This window comes from Labeo rohita, chromosome 7 (genome assembly GCF_022985175.1).
Source record: "Labeo rohita strain BAU-BD-2019 chromosome 7, IGBB_LRoh.1.0, whole genome shotgun sequence".
NCBI lineage: Eukaryota > Metazoa > Chordata > Actinopteri > Cypriniformes > Cyprinidae > Labeo > Labeo rohita.
The window spans coordinates 50,144,274-50,161,021 of record NC_066875.1 but is presented as its reverse complement, the minus strand read 5'-3'; the positions used below and the strand labels follow the sequence as shown (position 1 = coordinate 50,161,021).

Here is a 16,748-nt window from a genome sequence, read left to right as displayed (position 1 = left end):
CACATATTTCTAAGAAAAGTCTCGTTCAAATTCTGAGGCAAGTCATTATTTGGCGCATCATTTGGGGCTAGATTCTGGGAGGCATCATGAAATGTAGCATCAGAGGACTGTGGTGTAACCTTATATATTTCACTGATGGTACTAGCTGAACAGTCCCTATGTTTCCTGGACATGTGAGCAGTAAAGGATGACTTTAAAGTAAACGAACTTTTGCAGCCTGTTACCGGACATGCCACAGGTCTCCCCTCCACAAGATGTTCTTTTAAGTGGGATAGAAGTTCTTTAACGGCCTGAAATTGGCGCGCACACAGTGGAACAGCACAAGCAAAATTCGCAATAATGGCTGATGTACGACAATCAGAAAGAACAGAGGGCGTGGGCGCATTTAGTTTGCGATAGAAATGACCCTTAAACGCTGAATATGTACAAAATGTCTGCTTGCAACCGGCGGATTCACATTTAAAAACACAACGGGGTTCATTTCTGTGGATTCTACAGTGCAGTACATAACCTTTCAAACTTGCAAAATGTCGGTTGCAAAAACGGCAGACAACCATTTTAGCTAGTGCTAAACTCTCACATAACACCCGAAAGAATAGCTAACATTACCTCACCCAACTGACAAACACATATTTGAAAAACGTTGTCTCTAAAAGGCAGTGCAGACTTACCACGCTATATAAGCAGGTAGCACTTAATTTTCTATCAAAATTGTATAAAGCGTTGTAAACACCACGACGACGAGAAGAGAGAGAGTTCTTGCAGAGTGAGGGCGCGCGCGCAGCAAATATGGCTGAAACAAACTAGGCTCGCGGACTTAAGTACAAAGTACAAAAAAACTCTTGCAATGACTGAAGCTTACTAAATGCAGATACAACACTATAGAAGCTTAACTGAATTTAGTTATTTTGGCCAACACTGGAAACTAACGTTAACGTTAGTGTTTTTCATGCCGAACTCATATTTAGCTATAACAGCAGCTTAGGTCTTACTAATCTTGCATAATTTAGCAAACTGAAAATGTGTATAGTTAATTTCGCAATAATATTGCATGAACAAGCTTGCTCCAGCTAACGTTAACGTTAAATTGACACGACAACGATACATTATCCAAGAGGCAAATATCACCGTATCACGTGCATTACTGTTCCCCAATGTCAACAAAGCAAAGTCGTTATGAACATAAGACACTATGTGTGGTCACTTACCAGCATAAAGTTCGTCTTTTGGTAGTTGTCTTCTGTCGTTTTGCAGTTTGTTTTACTTAGATATCTCATCGAACGTGACGTAATGAATATGGCCGACTTGGATATGGATATCCAAATCCTACAGGCTGCAGCGATAGGCTTCTCCGTGGAATAGAACGTATGTTATCTCACCTTGGCAACGTCTATAGGAACCAAAGAATCCAATGAGGATGTCTGAACTGAAGCAGAAGCAGAAAAAAATAGAGATTTTCAACGATTTTAGGCTACTTACCAGAGACACTTTGCACTGGTCCTCCAACGTTCTTCAGTGTTCATTTACCCAGGGTGTTTTGTTTGAACATTCCCCCTAAAATCATTGCTAAAACAATCCAAATACTGCTCACCTTTCATTAAATAATAACAGGCTAAATAAATAGGCAACATTGAAGTGACAGTCTTTCTTACAGCATTTTGGAAACCATGCATGTTTTTATTTAAGTCTACAGAATTTAATTGTAATTTTAACACAGTTTCATTGCCATTTATACTGTATTGCATTGTATTGCAAAAACAGTGTTTGTTTGTCAAAATAACATCAATATGTCTTTTACACAGAGAAAGTATGTTTAAAAAACATCATTTTGATGTTGAATTTACAGTTACATTTAGTTTAACATGTTACTAAATTACACTGTAAAGTATACAATGTTTCACTGTAATTCAATTTACAGTATTTTAATGTTGTGATTTTACAGCATTTCACTGTTATTTTAACGGACATTTTTTACAGTAAAAAAAATATACCCTGAACCCCACATGGATTTACACAAACTGAGAAATTCAGAACGTGTTAGGTTGTGCCCCGCGCTCCCCTGCATGTCAAGCTCAAGAGGGATGTAACACAAGTTATGCAGCCCACCAGTAACATTTAAAACATGTTTTTAGTTGTGCAATTTAAAATCTAAATTATGAGTTGTCATATGTATATACTTTTTTGATTACAGTCAATATTCATTTTGACTGATACTGACTGACACACACCAGTATGCAAATTAGGGGAAAATTATGTAAATATAGAGGAAGCAAATATGAAATAGGGGTTTTTAGAGTAATAAACAAATGATGTGACGGAGGGAAGCAGATATAATAATCACATTGTTTGAAGCTGTAGACAGAAACATTAGACTCAGGACAGAAACACACAAAAAAAGTAAGTGTTCTAAAGTAAGAACAACTTAAATGTTCATTCTTCAGCCATTAACTGAAAATCCTGCTATGTTGCTAAGATGGTTATTTATTTATTTATTTATTTATTTATTTATTTATTTATTTATTTATTTTCTTTCATCATACTTCACTTCAACATAAATAAGAATATTTATTGTTTTTCAATATTTTTTCTTCCTAAGATATGGACCAAACTCTATATTTCATTCTTCTTCTCATTGGTGAGCGTGTTTGTGGTTTTATTCATAGTTTCTAGTTTCATTAGGTTTGATCCTGTTATGAAATCATTAAAGCAAAGCCTCTCTTTCACAGCCCTTTGCTCCATATCTGAATGTGTTCAGCGTCAGTATCACTTTATAAATCAGAGGAAGAACTGGACTGAAGCTCAGAGATACTGCAGAGAGAAATACACAGATCTGGCCACCGTTGACAACATGAACGACATGAACGAGCTGAAGAAGAGTGTGAATGATAGAAATGTTCGGTATGTCTGGATTGGGCTGCAGAAGACGGGTCATGATAAATGGCAGTGGCCTTCAGGTGAACCTGCGCTCTATCTGAACTGGGCTACTGGACAACCAGAAGGCAGAGATGATTGTACTATGATGTTAGATGGACAATGGCATGATTTGCCATGTAGTGATAACCGACATTTCATCTGCAACAACAGTGAGTGCAGCTATTTAAAACTTCGACCACCATTAATTTATACATGCATATATACCAATTTTTAGTGCAATATTAAACACTATTACTAATTATATATATATATATATATATATATATATATATATATATATATATATATATATATATATATATATATATATATATATATGTATATATATATATATGTATATATATAATCAGCTCCAACCCTGACCAAACACAACTGAACCAGCTAATTAGGATCAAGGAGCACTTGATAGTTACAGACAGGTGTGTTTGATTAGGGTTGGAACTAAACTCTGCAGGAACGTCGATTGGGCACCCCTGGTCTATACTTATATGTACTTATATATATATATATGAAGAGTTCAGATGCAAATCCATCTGAGCATTTCTTTCTGGCTACTTTGTATAGGTTTCTATGTAAGTAATGGTACTTCTGATTGGGCTGAGGCTGGAGTTTAGGGAGTTTGAAGTAAAAGTATTTGATGCACGTATACTATAGGTGTGTTCGACTTAACGCAGCGCTGCGCAGCTCGATCAAATTCTGACTTGAAGAAGTGCATGCCGGTTAGAAATTTTGTCCGACTTGAGGCGCCTCTTGCTGTACTTTGGGTAATATTTATTAATGATAAATTTCTTTCTAATGCATCGCGCACAGACAGCATTCACATAGACAGCATACCTTGTTGTTAATATAATCATTTAATAATGTATTAATTTCTATAATAATTAATATAATAATTCCTTAATTCAAAGTAAAATAGTAATAAATCTATCTCTGATAATCCCGGGTTACTATGGTCACGCAGGTTTGTTTACGCATTAAACTCGTGGCCACGAGAAGCGCATGTCGTTTCCTCAACATAATAAGACGTGGCCACGAGAAATGGATGTCGTTCCCTCATCATAGCATCTCGTGGCCACGACAAACTTAAGTGAAACGAAAGTGTTCCCTCCCGGTCACCGTACATTTTTGACTGAGATGGCTTTTAGCTGGTTTTGCATCTGAACTCTTCATATACTATCAGTAGATCCGATAGCATTCATAAACAAACAGCAGTGACTAGAGGTGATGCAGCTTGATATTTTCAGCACTCAAAATCTCAACACAAACCAGTAAATTATTTTGTTTTAGATTAATTCAAATCTAGTCCGTGTACTAATGATAGCCCATTGAAACATACAAAAGTCACACATCAAGATGATCACTATATATTAATGTATAAATTACTAGTCTACAATCAAAATATATGTTTCTATGGACTAGATAACTAGCATATTTAGCTGCATTGTAACATCTTCCTCTGTTTCACGGTTCTCTCATGCTGCTGAATCAAGTATCCCATAGAGACATAAGAAAACATAATGGAAAAACAGAAAGCTTTAAAATCATCCAAATGTTCATAAATGTTAATTCATGTTTTATCTTCAAAGAGAGCACAGGACTTGTCTTTGTCAATCAGACGATGAATTGGAGAGACGCTCAGAGTTACTGCAGACAGAATCACATTGATCTGGTCAGTGTGAGAAACCAGAATGAGAATCAATGGGTTAAACAGTTTATTACTGATAGACAGTTATCTGGATCACATGTCTGGATCGGTCTGTTCAGAGTCAGAGACTCATGGCAGTGGTCAGATCAGAGTGACTCCTCATTCAGATACTGGAGCACTCATGAACCTAACAATGTTGAAGGTGATGAAAACTGTACAGCTGTTGAACTGAACACAGGGGCACAGGGACAATGGTTAGACATGCATTGCAACAACCACCAGTTTCCTTTTGTGTGTTACGAAGGTGAGTAGATCCTCACAAAACACACAATTAATCCATCACCTCCAGATCTTTTAAAAGTTTATGTCTGACATGAAAAATTCATCCACAGTGTTTGTTCTGCATTTTGTTTTTGATCAGTCTTTCTATAGTTTCTGCTTGTGGTTTGTTTTGTTTGTAGATCCTGAACTGATTCTGATCAAAGAGAATCGGACGTGGTCTGAAGCTCTGAGATACTGCAGACAGAATCATGTGGATCTGGTCTCGGATCATTCAGAAGAGATGCAGCGTCGTGTGACGAATGTGGTTAGATGGGCGTCTACTGCGGCGGTGTGGTTGGGTTTACGTCACTCCTGCACTGTGGGCATCTGGTACTGGGTGAGCGGAGAGACCGTGTGCTATCAGAACTGGGCACCAGGGAACGGCACATCAGAGGAGGACTGTGAACACACAGTGAGATCTGGAGCAGTTCAGTCTGGAGGAGATCAGCGCTGGATCAGCCGTCCTGAAACTGACAAACTCAACTTCATCTGCAGAAGAAATTTAGAGTGAGACCTTTCATGTGAGATACATTCTTGTGTGTTCACGTCCTCTAACTTTATTTTCATTAATCACCTTCAGTAATAATTTTACATATAGTAATTTCAGCAGACAGCCATACCTGGGGGTTAAAAGGCAGAAATCTTTTGCTCAGATGTTTGTTAATATAGTTCAAACGTATTTTTCAGTAAACAGTTACTGAGCTGTAAATTGTTCTTTTGAAGGTCTGCAGGTGGATGCATTTTTGTTGATGCATAAGTGTGATTCCTGCGAGTTTGTTTGCTCCATTTGAAGAGCCTGAAAGGCCAGAAACACTGCTAATGCAAGTTTTAACAGATTTTTTCAACATGCTGTGGCTACTTTTCTTTTTCATATATTTTGTATATTACATATTAATCATGTCTTTAGATTAGAAATGACTGGTTGAATGTGAGTCATTTAGCACCAGCTTTATGTGCTTCAGTTAAATGAAATATTGTTTATTCTTAAAGGAATTAAGGTATAGGATATAAAATATCTATAATATATTTGTACTAAATATAAAAGAATGTGTCAACAACGGCAGCTCAAATAAACACATGTACAACCAGCAACCTCATCTCTTAAATATTTCCCAACATCAGAATGATCATTAAATTATAAAATTCAACAAAAGTGGATTAAATCTTATTTAAAACTTATTTAAAAAGGCGGAAGTTGATGAACAAGCACAATTAAACATTCATTATCAGTATTTATTGCAAATGTGTACAAGTTGCTTCCCATAATAAACAAAAACTAAATTGTTTATACTTTTAATAAAATATTTCATACAGCTTTGTAAAAAACTAGTTTTTCATTTTATTTTTTTTTTTGTATATTTTTGGACTTTTAGGAGTCAAAGTGATAAGAATGATATGTAATGGGATATGACTAACAATGACACTCACAGTTTATATTTGCGTTTCACGTCAGAGATGTAAATAGAATATATTTACAAGCTGAACACCTAAATTTGGTGTGGATGTAAGCAAATGAATAATGTTGTTTACATGCAAACATATTCATATTGTGTAAACAAACAAACAAATACAGTAAACAGTAGAAGTATGAAACGCAACAAAATTAGCATTTTCACACAGCAAAAAAAATAAAATAAAATAACAGCAGCAGCAGAAGATGATGTTACTACGATAATGCGAGTCCAACAACATTTACTAAAATTATAAATGAACCTCAACGGAATAAATGCATGATATGAGCACTTTAATGCAGGGTGGTCAGAGTCTTCATCTCATCTCTGTTGTGCATGTCTGCCATTGTCTCATTTTCACCACCAGGGGTCTCTTCTCTCCTATCGTCCCCTTTACGACTCAACTTGACAGACAGCTTGGTGAAAACGGAGCTCTCTGCATTAGAGCCCCGACTGCTGCGGGTGGAGGCAGACTCCGAGTTGGTTCCTTCAAAGAGTTTGGCCATGAAGCCCAAACCAGCCTGACGGATGTGAGAGCTGCCAGCAAACACGTACAGGACGGGGTTCACGCTGCTGCTCAAGAAGGCGAACGCCGTCACGTTGGGACGGGCCACTATTGCTGCTTCTAAAATAGAAGAGGAGGAGCCCTGCATCACCCCAATCACCTGTGAGCACAGACCAACAAAAAAAAAAAGAAGAACAAAAATGATAAAAGTGATCAATCTAACTGCTGTTTTTAACAATTCATCCATTAATTTGCATAACTCAAATACTTTTTTATTGTAAAAAGTCGTTATTTATTTCACATAGTGAGTAAAAACTTCTCATTAGTAAACTGACCAATCAGAATGGATATTTAAATAACATATCCCTAAATGATTTTCCTTATAAAAAAATAAACCATGGTTTTATTATAGTGTAGTGTAGTAGCCATGTAATAAATGTGTTGAAAAACCATTTGTAGAACCATAGTTTTACTACAAATGCCATGGTCGAACTATGGTTAGTGTAGCAAGACCATGGTTAATTTGTGGTTACCATGGGTTAACTATAGTAACCATGGTTTTTGGTTTTGTTTGTAGTAAAACCATGGTTAATTTACGTAAGAGTTGCCTCGCTCTAAGTGACCTTTCAAGACAATCATTAAGTCAAGCGTGTTTGTGGTCAACAGGCAGTGTTGGAAAGGTTGGAAATGTAATAGGTTACAGATTACAAGCTACCCTGTTTAAAAAGTAATAAGTAGTGTAACTTTTCAATTACTTTCTTAAAGTAATGTAACTGATTACATCTGATTACTTTGATAAATTTCTAATGCTTTTAACGGTTAATTATTTTTAAAACATGCAAGCCATGGGTTAACGTACAGTATACTCAACACTGACTGATTCAACTCTGTAAGACTTTCAAAATCCTTCATCACTTGTATTAAGATTATAATCATTTAATTTTAAAGCTCAGTTATCACAAAATCACACTTACTTTGAGATCATTCTGATGTTAAATAAAGATTTTAAACCATAACAAGAAATAGTTTAATCACTATGATAATGTTTTTGAAATCAAATATTTGCATAGTTATGCCAGGAAACACTGGCATCCAACAATGGCTTTAAAAAAAAAAAGAACAAATCTGAAAAAATAAAGCAAAAGATTTTGAGTAAGCATGTGTCCTATTCTGTGTCCTGAACTCCTGAAACAATTTTGTCTCATATTTATGTTCATTCAACTTATGAAGAAATCAATTAAATATGTACGTGGGTGTATAAACAAAATTCAGATCTAACCCTTTTTGTAATTCTTAATATTTTCATAAGTAACTGTGATTTAATTACATGTTTTTTTTTCCTCAGTAACTGTAATTGATTACAATTACATTTATTTTGTAATTAAATTACGTAATTCTGTTAATTTCCAACACTGTCAACAGATGAAATGAAACTTTCAAGTTGAGCCATAATGTTGATGAAATCCAGTTGTTTTAAAGGATTTTAAAACACTGAACAACAATTAATCAATAATTTGTTACACTTCCTTAATGTGGAAATTTAAAGTGTTGTTTCGTGATCATTTTATAAATGTGGTGCTTCAGATGCAGAGTGTAACAGAATCCTAGTTTGAACATTTTTCCATTGGTGTGTAATCATGTGATGTTTACCTGTGACATAGGCTATAGCAATAAGATATTAACGGCATCATACAGCTCACCTGTAGGATGTTGATGATGTGATACGGCAGCCAGAAGACTGTAAATGCAGCGATGATAAGGAGGATGAGGAAGTTTCCTCTTCCTTTGCGCTGGAACATGGCACTACGCAGTCGATGAATCACTGAGATGTAGCAGAACAGGACGAAGGTGTAAGGCAGCAGGAAACCCAGAATAGTCTCAGACAGGTACTGAAAGGTTTTATGAGCATTGCTGTCCCAGTGGTAAGGCTTACACAGGTAGATGGGCACACCTGGACGGATTGGCCACACGGAACTGTTGGTGCAAAGATTTGAAAAACATAAGATGACAGATTGATAGTCAGATAAAAAAGGACATAAAGTAGATGGTTTGCAATTATTTGTACAGCCAATAGTTTCTGTTCTGGTTGTTGATACAGAGTTGCGGTGGTACTAGAATTTTGCTCCGTTCATCACTTACTGTAATTCTAACTCGAGTTTACAAAATGCCATTTCATTATAGCCACAATTTGTTTTATTTGTTTTTCTAAAGCAAATGATTGATCTAACAGAACGTAATTTGTTGGTTTTAGGTAAAGGTATTAAGTAACCAAACCCCAAAGTCTACTAAATGTCATTAGATTAACCTCCATACAATTTGTTAAAGTGTCGGTTTATAACACGTTGATATTTTGTTGGTTTCAAATCGAAGAGGTAAGTAGCTAAATAAAATTGAACATCTAAATGCCTCACGCCAACGTCACATTCATGTCCAATACTAACATTTAGTTGTGAGGTACTGTAACCAACATCTGCTAAATGTCAATGTCAGCATCCACACAACATGAAATTCATCTGTTCAGAGTTGGAGGTTGATCAAAAGACAACATCAAGCCAATTTTGGAGGTTTGGACGTCAAGCAGATGTTTGGTTTTGATGTCAATCTGATTTTTATTTTCAACCAAAATTTATTTTTGTCCAATGCTGAACCTTGTCAAACTAACATCTGGTTTTGACATCAAGCTAACGTTAGATTTTGATGTCAACTTATCTTTTCATCCAACCAAAATGACTGCCCAATAATGAATCTTGAAGTCAAGGTAACATCGGATTTTGACATTAACCCAGTTTTATTTCCTACCAAAATTTTACATCTGAGCAACACTGGACTCCAGCGTCTTAATGACATTACATTAACATCCAGTGCCCATTGAGGGGGAGACATAATAAGAATAGACAGATTCACAGATTCACAGATGTAAGAAAATGTATAACCATACAAATTCATACAAATTAGCCACCAGTTCACCAAAAATGTACACTACTTTGCCCTGAAACTGTGTTGCCTAAGTGCTAACTGTCCTACAAAACATAATGTAAGCATTGTAAATTTTAATTGGTTAACTGATTAACAATATCCAATCACTTATAACCAATTTCAAGTGTGTTTTTTGAAATGTAAGCTGTGTTTGGTGAATGCCTCCTCATCTGACTTGAGTAATATAGAGGATATTAACATTTGTCTGACTTTCCCTGACTTGATGTACTGAACTGAGAAGAATGACAAGGTTTTTCCAAGACAATATTAAGACGAGTTAACAATTCGAATTGACAATTTTTACAAAATTTACCATTATTTACCCTGCATCTACAAGGCAAAGTCTAGTACTCGTTTTTCTCTGTCACCATCATCATCAAACAATGGCATGCATTTATGGTTGGTGGGCGGAGTTTACAAGAGTTTACAACACGGCACAGATCGTGAACGCAGACAGCAGTTTTTGTCATTCATTATAACAAACAAACTGTAGAGCTGATGTGATAATAGATTTAGTGTGAAGTGTAGAGATCTTTATTAATTAAAATGGAAGTTTGTTAGATATTGGTGAACTAAGACAGCGACAGCTTTTTAATGATTATAAATGGAGTTTGCAAATGTGAAATTTAATTTATACAATGCTTTTATACATTTTTGATTGTATGCAAAAGTTAATATTAAGTGACTTTTTAGAAACACTATTGTCTGATTTTGCTCCATTTCGTCAACAAAAATAGTTCAGAATAGTCACAGCTGAGCCACTGCGCATCTCCAAGCACAGCACTGTTTTGTTTATGAATTAATCTGTTATTGGACAAATCTAGTGAATCAGTGATTCAGTGGCCCATTCATAAAAACAGTCAATCGACTGAATGAATGATTTCGTGACAAAGACAGTGACTTATTGCCACCTACTGGTGGTTTCAGTTTCATTTTTCTTTCCTATCATTGTTTTTATGAAATGTATTAATGCCACCTATGAGTCTTTTTAAAAAGTCTGTAAATATCCCACATTTGTGCTCTTCTGTGCAAAGATTAATTGTTGATGCTGACTTCATTTTACTGGTAACACATTCTTCCTGATTATGTCTTATTATTTAAATTTTTTTGATAAATGTTTATATATTTTTTTCTTCACAAATATGACGTACATAAAATAAAATAAAATATAAAATATAAAATATAAAATAAAATATAAAATATAAAATAAAATAAATGGCATTACAAAGGTTAAAGTAATATTAATAATACAGTGATTCCTCTACATTCCCATAAAACAATTTGTTGAGTTAACTTAAAATAATTTGTTACTCGGCTGCCTTAAAATTTTAAGTTCAGTCAACTCAAAAAAAGGTTTCCAACTTGAAATGTTAAGGTATACTAAGGTATACTAAGTGACAACTTAGTATATTTGATATTTGAGTGACAACTTAGATATTTGAGTTGATTCAACTTAAATTAAATTTTAAGTTTAACAAACAAAAATATCTAAGTTGTTACTTAGTACAACTTAATATTTCAAGTTGGCTAAACTTATTTCTAGGGCAGTTGTCTGAAACTCAGTTTCTGGAGGGCCACAGCTCTGCACATCTTCACTCCAACCAAACCATAAATCAAACACACCTGATCCAGCAAAGTCTTCGGGATTACTAAAAACTCCAAGCAGGTGTGAGTTGGAGCTGGTTGGAGCTAAACTCTGCAGAGCTGCGGTCCTCCAGGAATTGAGTTCAAGATCTCTGCTCCAGGGGGTTTAGAGGGTATGCCTGCCATAACAAAATTTAGTTCATTTTAAATTTAAATGCATACATCTGGTGCATTTTAAAAGCAGAATCAAGTGACTAGATCAAATTAAGAAAAATATGCTCTTGCAAACAATTTTGTGCTCTAGGAGTAATTTATTGGTTGCATAGAGGTGAATGTGATGTGGCGGGGCACAATTGTAACTACTTACAGTCATATAAAGCTACAAATGCTATTCTGTCAAGAGCAGAGTGATTTTTTCCTCCTTGTCTTTTGTTATTTGATTATCCTTAACGCCGACACTTAACTCACGAGAGGAGATGAGACACGAGATTGGGTTCACGAGAACGAGACGAGGTGAGATTTTTACACGTTATTTAACACAGTTCTTTCTTAGTCTTATTAAGTGCAAACAATAAGTGCAAACAATAAGTGCAGCCATAATCAAATTAGGCTACTCTTTCAATATTTTAAGTGCATAGAGACCAAATTTTCAAGCATGATACAGAGCTGTAGACAACTACACAACCTATTATAGCCTGCATACTTATAACAGTCTAGATATTGTATGTAGCCTAATTTGCGCGCATCAGGGAGTCGCTCTCAAAACACAACGCTTTTGAATGCGCGGGGGCGTTTTACTTTGGAATCCGAGGCCCATAGGCTGCAGCCTAGGTAAGCCTGTGCGTTAATTCGCGCCTGATCCTATGTTGAATTATACATTGGGGCAATCGGATCCATGGTCGAGGTCGCTATATTATTAATCTGCTGTTCTAAATATTGTGCTTGACTGATGTAACTGCTTGAAAAAAGTGTGATTTGTATTTTAAATGTCTTCAAATCAATAAATAAATAAATACTTAGACGTACCGATAGAATGGCATGGGCAAAGCCATAAGAAAAGCCATCACCCAGATTCCAAACATGATGGACAGGAGCCTTTTCTTAGTCCTCAACCTCTGCGACACAAACGGCTTTGTGACAGCCAGCCAGCGGTCCATGCTCATCAGGCAGATCAGGTAGATGGAGGCGTACATGTTGACGCAGCACAGGTAATGGACCGTCTTACACATGGCGGATCCAAACTCCCAACCTCTCCCTCCCGCCAGGTACCGGAGGAACAGCGGAGCGCTCAGGAGAACCAGCGCATCCGCCACGGCCAGGTTCAGGATCAGCAGACATGTGACGGAGCGGCGACGCACTCGACACAGAACCGACCACACCACGAACAGGTTCCCGGGAAAACCAAACACGAAGGCGATGACTAAGATAGCAATCCCGATCTGTTGAGACAGGGGCATGGATGGTGGGGAAGACTGAGACGGTCCGGATAGGACTGAGGTATTCGTAGGAACAGGAGTGGCCATTTGGTTCAAAGTTAACGATGTTGCTTCTCGTATTTGCTGTGGAGAGAAAGAAAACAAAGAGGCGAAAACAAGATCACCTTTGGGAGGAATTTAAGGTGAAAAATAGTATACACTGTAAAATCCAATAGTTTACCTTACTTAGATATAATTAGTTATCTTTACTTAGATGCTATACTTACTAGGTTTTAGCAAGTTACATCTACTTTCAAGGCAAGTAAAACAATTTACTTACTACTTTGAGTGATGTTTACTTAAAATATTCAAGTAGCCACAAAGGAACCAATGACATTAATAAACCAGTGAGAGGCAGCAGTGCACTAATATGTTGCTAATTTGCAAAATAAAAACAGAAGAAGAAGAAAAGAAAAGTTTTTGAGGTGGGGCAATTTTTAATCTGCAATTATTTTTCACTAGTTATATTCACTCATTTCCCAAAGTCATCTTGAATGTTGTTTCAATACAACTGAAATATTGTGTAGAACATCATATAAGCTGACTTCATAAATTGATGTTGATTTTCGTAAAATGTGGGGTTTTTTTTGTCTTTGTTTTTCACTTACCATTATAGTGATTAATGTTCCCTTTGGTTGGGCACTTGGAACTTTGTTTATCTTGTTATTTTTTTTTTTTTTCTCTTGATGTAGCATGAAATCATAATTTTTGATTTCAAGGGAAGAAAAAATAATAAGTAGATTACTTTCAGAAGGTAATCCACTCATTTTTGTTAATTAATAACTTAATTAATTAGCTAATTTTTTTAAATATATTTATAAATGATCTTTAACAATTTCAATGCTCATCATAAACACCTTGAGAAACTTAATTAGAGTAAGACAATCCTTTGATATTTATGGTAATGTGCTCTAGTCAAAGTGAGACTTTAACATTCAGCACATGAATCACAACAATGGTAACAACTCAATTTTATTTTTATTAATTGTGACAATAACTATTTTATTATTTTCTTTTCTTTTTTTGTTGTGCTACTACTGACACAAAACAGTAAATAAAATTAGCAAATAAAAACAACAACAATAAAACAAAGCAATTGCACAATTTATTCATGCCGCAATGCACTCTAGGAGTCAGTGAGTAGCTATATTAAGTCTAAAGTAAAGGTACCCCCTACAGTTCTTTTTTAGTTACTAGAACTCTCGTGTAAGTAAACTATACTAACTAAGCATTTGTCAGTACAATATACTATTCCTATTTCACTTTACTTAGTTTTTTTAAGGCAATCGGTTTGCATGCTTTTTTTAAGTAAGCCCAACTAATTAGATTTTACAGTGTATGTTGTTACACAATCCAATACAGAAAGAAAATGCATTAATGTGTATCTAGTATTTTTTCTGCTGTGTTGGCAAGTAGTGATATTGCACAACACAAAGAGCATTTCCTCTTTTGGTTTAAGTAAATCCACAAAAGCATCAAATTACACACTATGACTGGGATTTTTATATTTACGTGCCATAAAACTCATCGAGGTGGCAGAGATGACCTTGTTCTTGCTTGTCCTTGAAAATCTAGATGCAACACAACGACACCCTGCAGAAGTCTGGAGACTGTTTTCAAAGCGTAACTTCTCTAATTTAACACGGCATCTTAATATAACACCCGTGGCACGAGATGCTGAGGAAACACCAAGATGTGTTGTTTTTCAAGCACACCACAAACTTTGACACTGCCATCGTTGCACAATTAAAATATGCTTATGGTTGCAGTTCTTGTCTTTTTCTTTTTTTTTTTTTTTTTTTGAATTCTGACTTTGATTTTGGTTAAAGTTACTGTTATAGATTTGGGTCATGACCTGTGTTTGATGTATGATGGTAGTCATCTATATTTTATGAAGCGCTTCCTGCTGATAAAGGTGTTGACCATGTTTTTACACATTTATGACTGATAAGATGCTTCGCTCCCTTAGCGGTGTTGTAAAGTACCTAAAGAACATTTAAATCACTAGCTTGTGAAAATTGATTATTATAGATAAGATGTTTAGAAAAACAGTAATCAAGTTCAATTATTCAGAAGACTTTATACACACACACACGTTTGTTTTTGTGAATTGTGGGGACTTCCCGTAGACTTCTACAGTATTTATACTGACCAAAAGATTGTCTATCCCCTAACCCAACCCTAACCCTAAACCTACCCCTTACAGAAAACCTACTTGCATTGTTACATTTTCAGATAAACATCATTTACTATTTTTAATCCTTTATTTATTTATTTATTTTGACAGCAGGGCGGTCATGTAAAAAAAAATCAGGTTTTACTATCCTTGTGGGCACATTTGGTCCCCACAATGTAGCAAGAAATACACACACACACACACACAAACCCGATTATGAATACACTTCAAACAGCCTTACCTCAATTAGTTGGAAACCTTTCCACAGCCGAGCACATTAGCGTGGCAGTGTACTGTAGTATCAGTCCTAAACAATGTCTCTGAAGTGTCCTTATCATTGCCATCTTTTAAATAGTTGCGCTATCTAACGTCATAGCTTCCTCTTCACATATTGCACTTGAGAAACAACGAGTTGCCCCAGACAGGAAAGAGCAAAGAACACATAATATGCACAAAAAAAGACATTTGTATGACTTGGTTCATGTATTGTTTAGATATATTTTCTTTTAGTTGCATTTTGTCCTTCTTATCTCCCTCTTGCTCGAACCCACTTTATCTTTTATCTGAGTTGATTTGCACAACGAAGTGAATTATTAATCATACTAATAATTGCAGTGCGTATGTATCTTTCTGTGAGTGTGTGTGTGTAATACTTAGATTTCCAAATGACCCATGCTGTTTTCATAACAGGGAAGTGACCGTTTCCAGTTCTTAGACTGTCGTAACAAGGCACGCAACATCAGCCATAGTGATTCTGCGCAGCGCTGGGTCATTTTTGTCTTATCTTTCAGCGCTGAAGAAATTCTTTTAATCTGAATGAAACAAACCTGGCTTTTAAGCAGTTGTGCGCTGCAAGCACAAATGGCTCCAACTTCACATATCTGTATTCCAGTGGCCTCAGAGACCTACGACGCTGCTTGCGCAAAACTCATGCTGCTCCACAGTGACATGTTGCGTCATGTGATTAATCACTTCACACTTCTACTTTCTTTAGTTGCCTTTATTTAAGAAAGAAAGAAAGAAAGAAAGAAAGGACGAAAAAAAGAAAGGCCTTAACAATGTCCACATGTAAAGTGGACAAAATGTCAACCCAGTCAACTTTTAAGGTCAGCATATGACCATTTACATAAGTTTAAACAGAGAAAAGAAGCATATATTAATATATATATACACATATATATATATATATATATATATATATATATATGTATGTATATTATTATTATTATTATTTTATTTATTTATTTATTTATTTTTACTTCTATTGACATCTGAAAAATGTATATTGATATCTTATACTGATATATGAAATCTTGAAATCTGAATAAATAAGCTTCCCAGTATGGGTTGTTAGGATAATATTTGGCCGACATGCAAGTTTTTGAAAATCTGGAATCTGAGGGTGCAAAATAAATAAGTAAATAAATAAATTGAGAAAATCACCTTTAAGGTTGTCCAAATGAAGTTCAATCCATATTACTAATCAAAAAATAGGTTTTGATATATTTGCGGTAGGAAATGAACAAAATGTCGTCATGATCTTTACTTACAATCCTATGATTTTTGGCATAAAAGAAAAAATGATCATTTTGACACATAGAATTTATATTTTTGACTACTGCTATATATACCAGTGCTACTCAAGTCTAGTTTTGTGGTCCAGGGTCACAACTGATAATAC

The 16,748-nt window shown here is 35.4% G+C and overlaps 2 protein-coding genes across 2 annotated transcripts; one reads left to right on the top strand and one right to left on the bottom strand.

Moving 5' to 3' along the window:
* Positions 1–2,372: 2,372 nt before the first annotated feature.
* LOC127168728 (macrophage mannose receptor 1) lies at positions 2,373–6,000 on the top strand. The gene is made up of 5 exons (XM_051115773.1): positions 2,373–2,397; positions 2,597–2,635; positions 2,727–3,083; positions 4,521–4,883; positions 5,041–6,000. Exons 2-5 carry the CDS (start codon positions 2,599–2,601, stop codon positions 5,409–5,411), a joined length of 1,128 nt encoding a protein of 375 aa, XP_050971730.1. The 5' UTR covers positions 2,373–2,397; positions 2,597–2,598; the 3' UTR covers positions 5,412–6,000.
* Positions 6,001–6,522: 522 nt separating this feature from the next.
* ltb4r (leukotriene B4 receptor) lies at positions 6,523–15,429 on the bottom strand. Its single transcript, XM_051115772.1, has 4 exons — positions 15,309–15,429; positions 12,443–12,975; positions 8,557–8,830; positions 6,523–7,016 (listed from the first exon to the last, which is right to left on the bottom strand). Exons 2-4 carry the CDS (start codon positions 12,937–12,939, stop codon positions 6,645–6,647), a joined length of 1,143 nt encoding a protein of 380 aa, XP_050971729.1. The 5' UTR covers positions 12,940–12,975; positions 15,309–15,429; the 3' UTR covers positions 6,523–6,644.
* Positions 15,430–16,748: the final 1,319 nt, after the last annotated feature.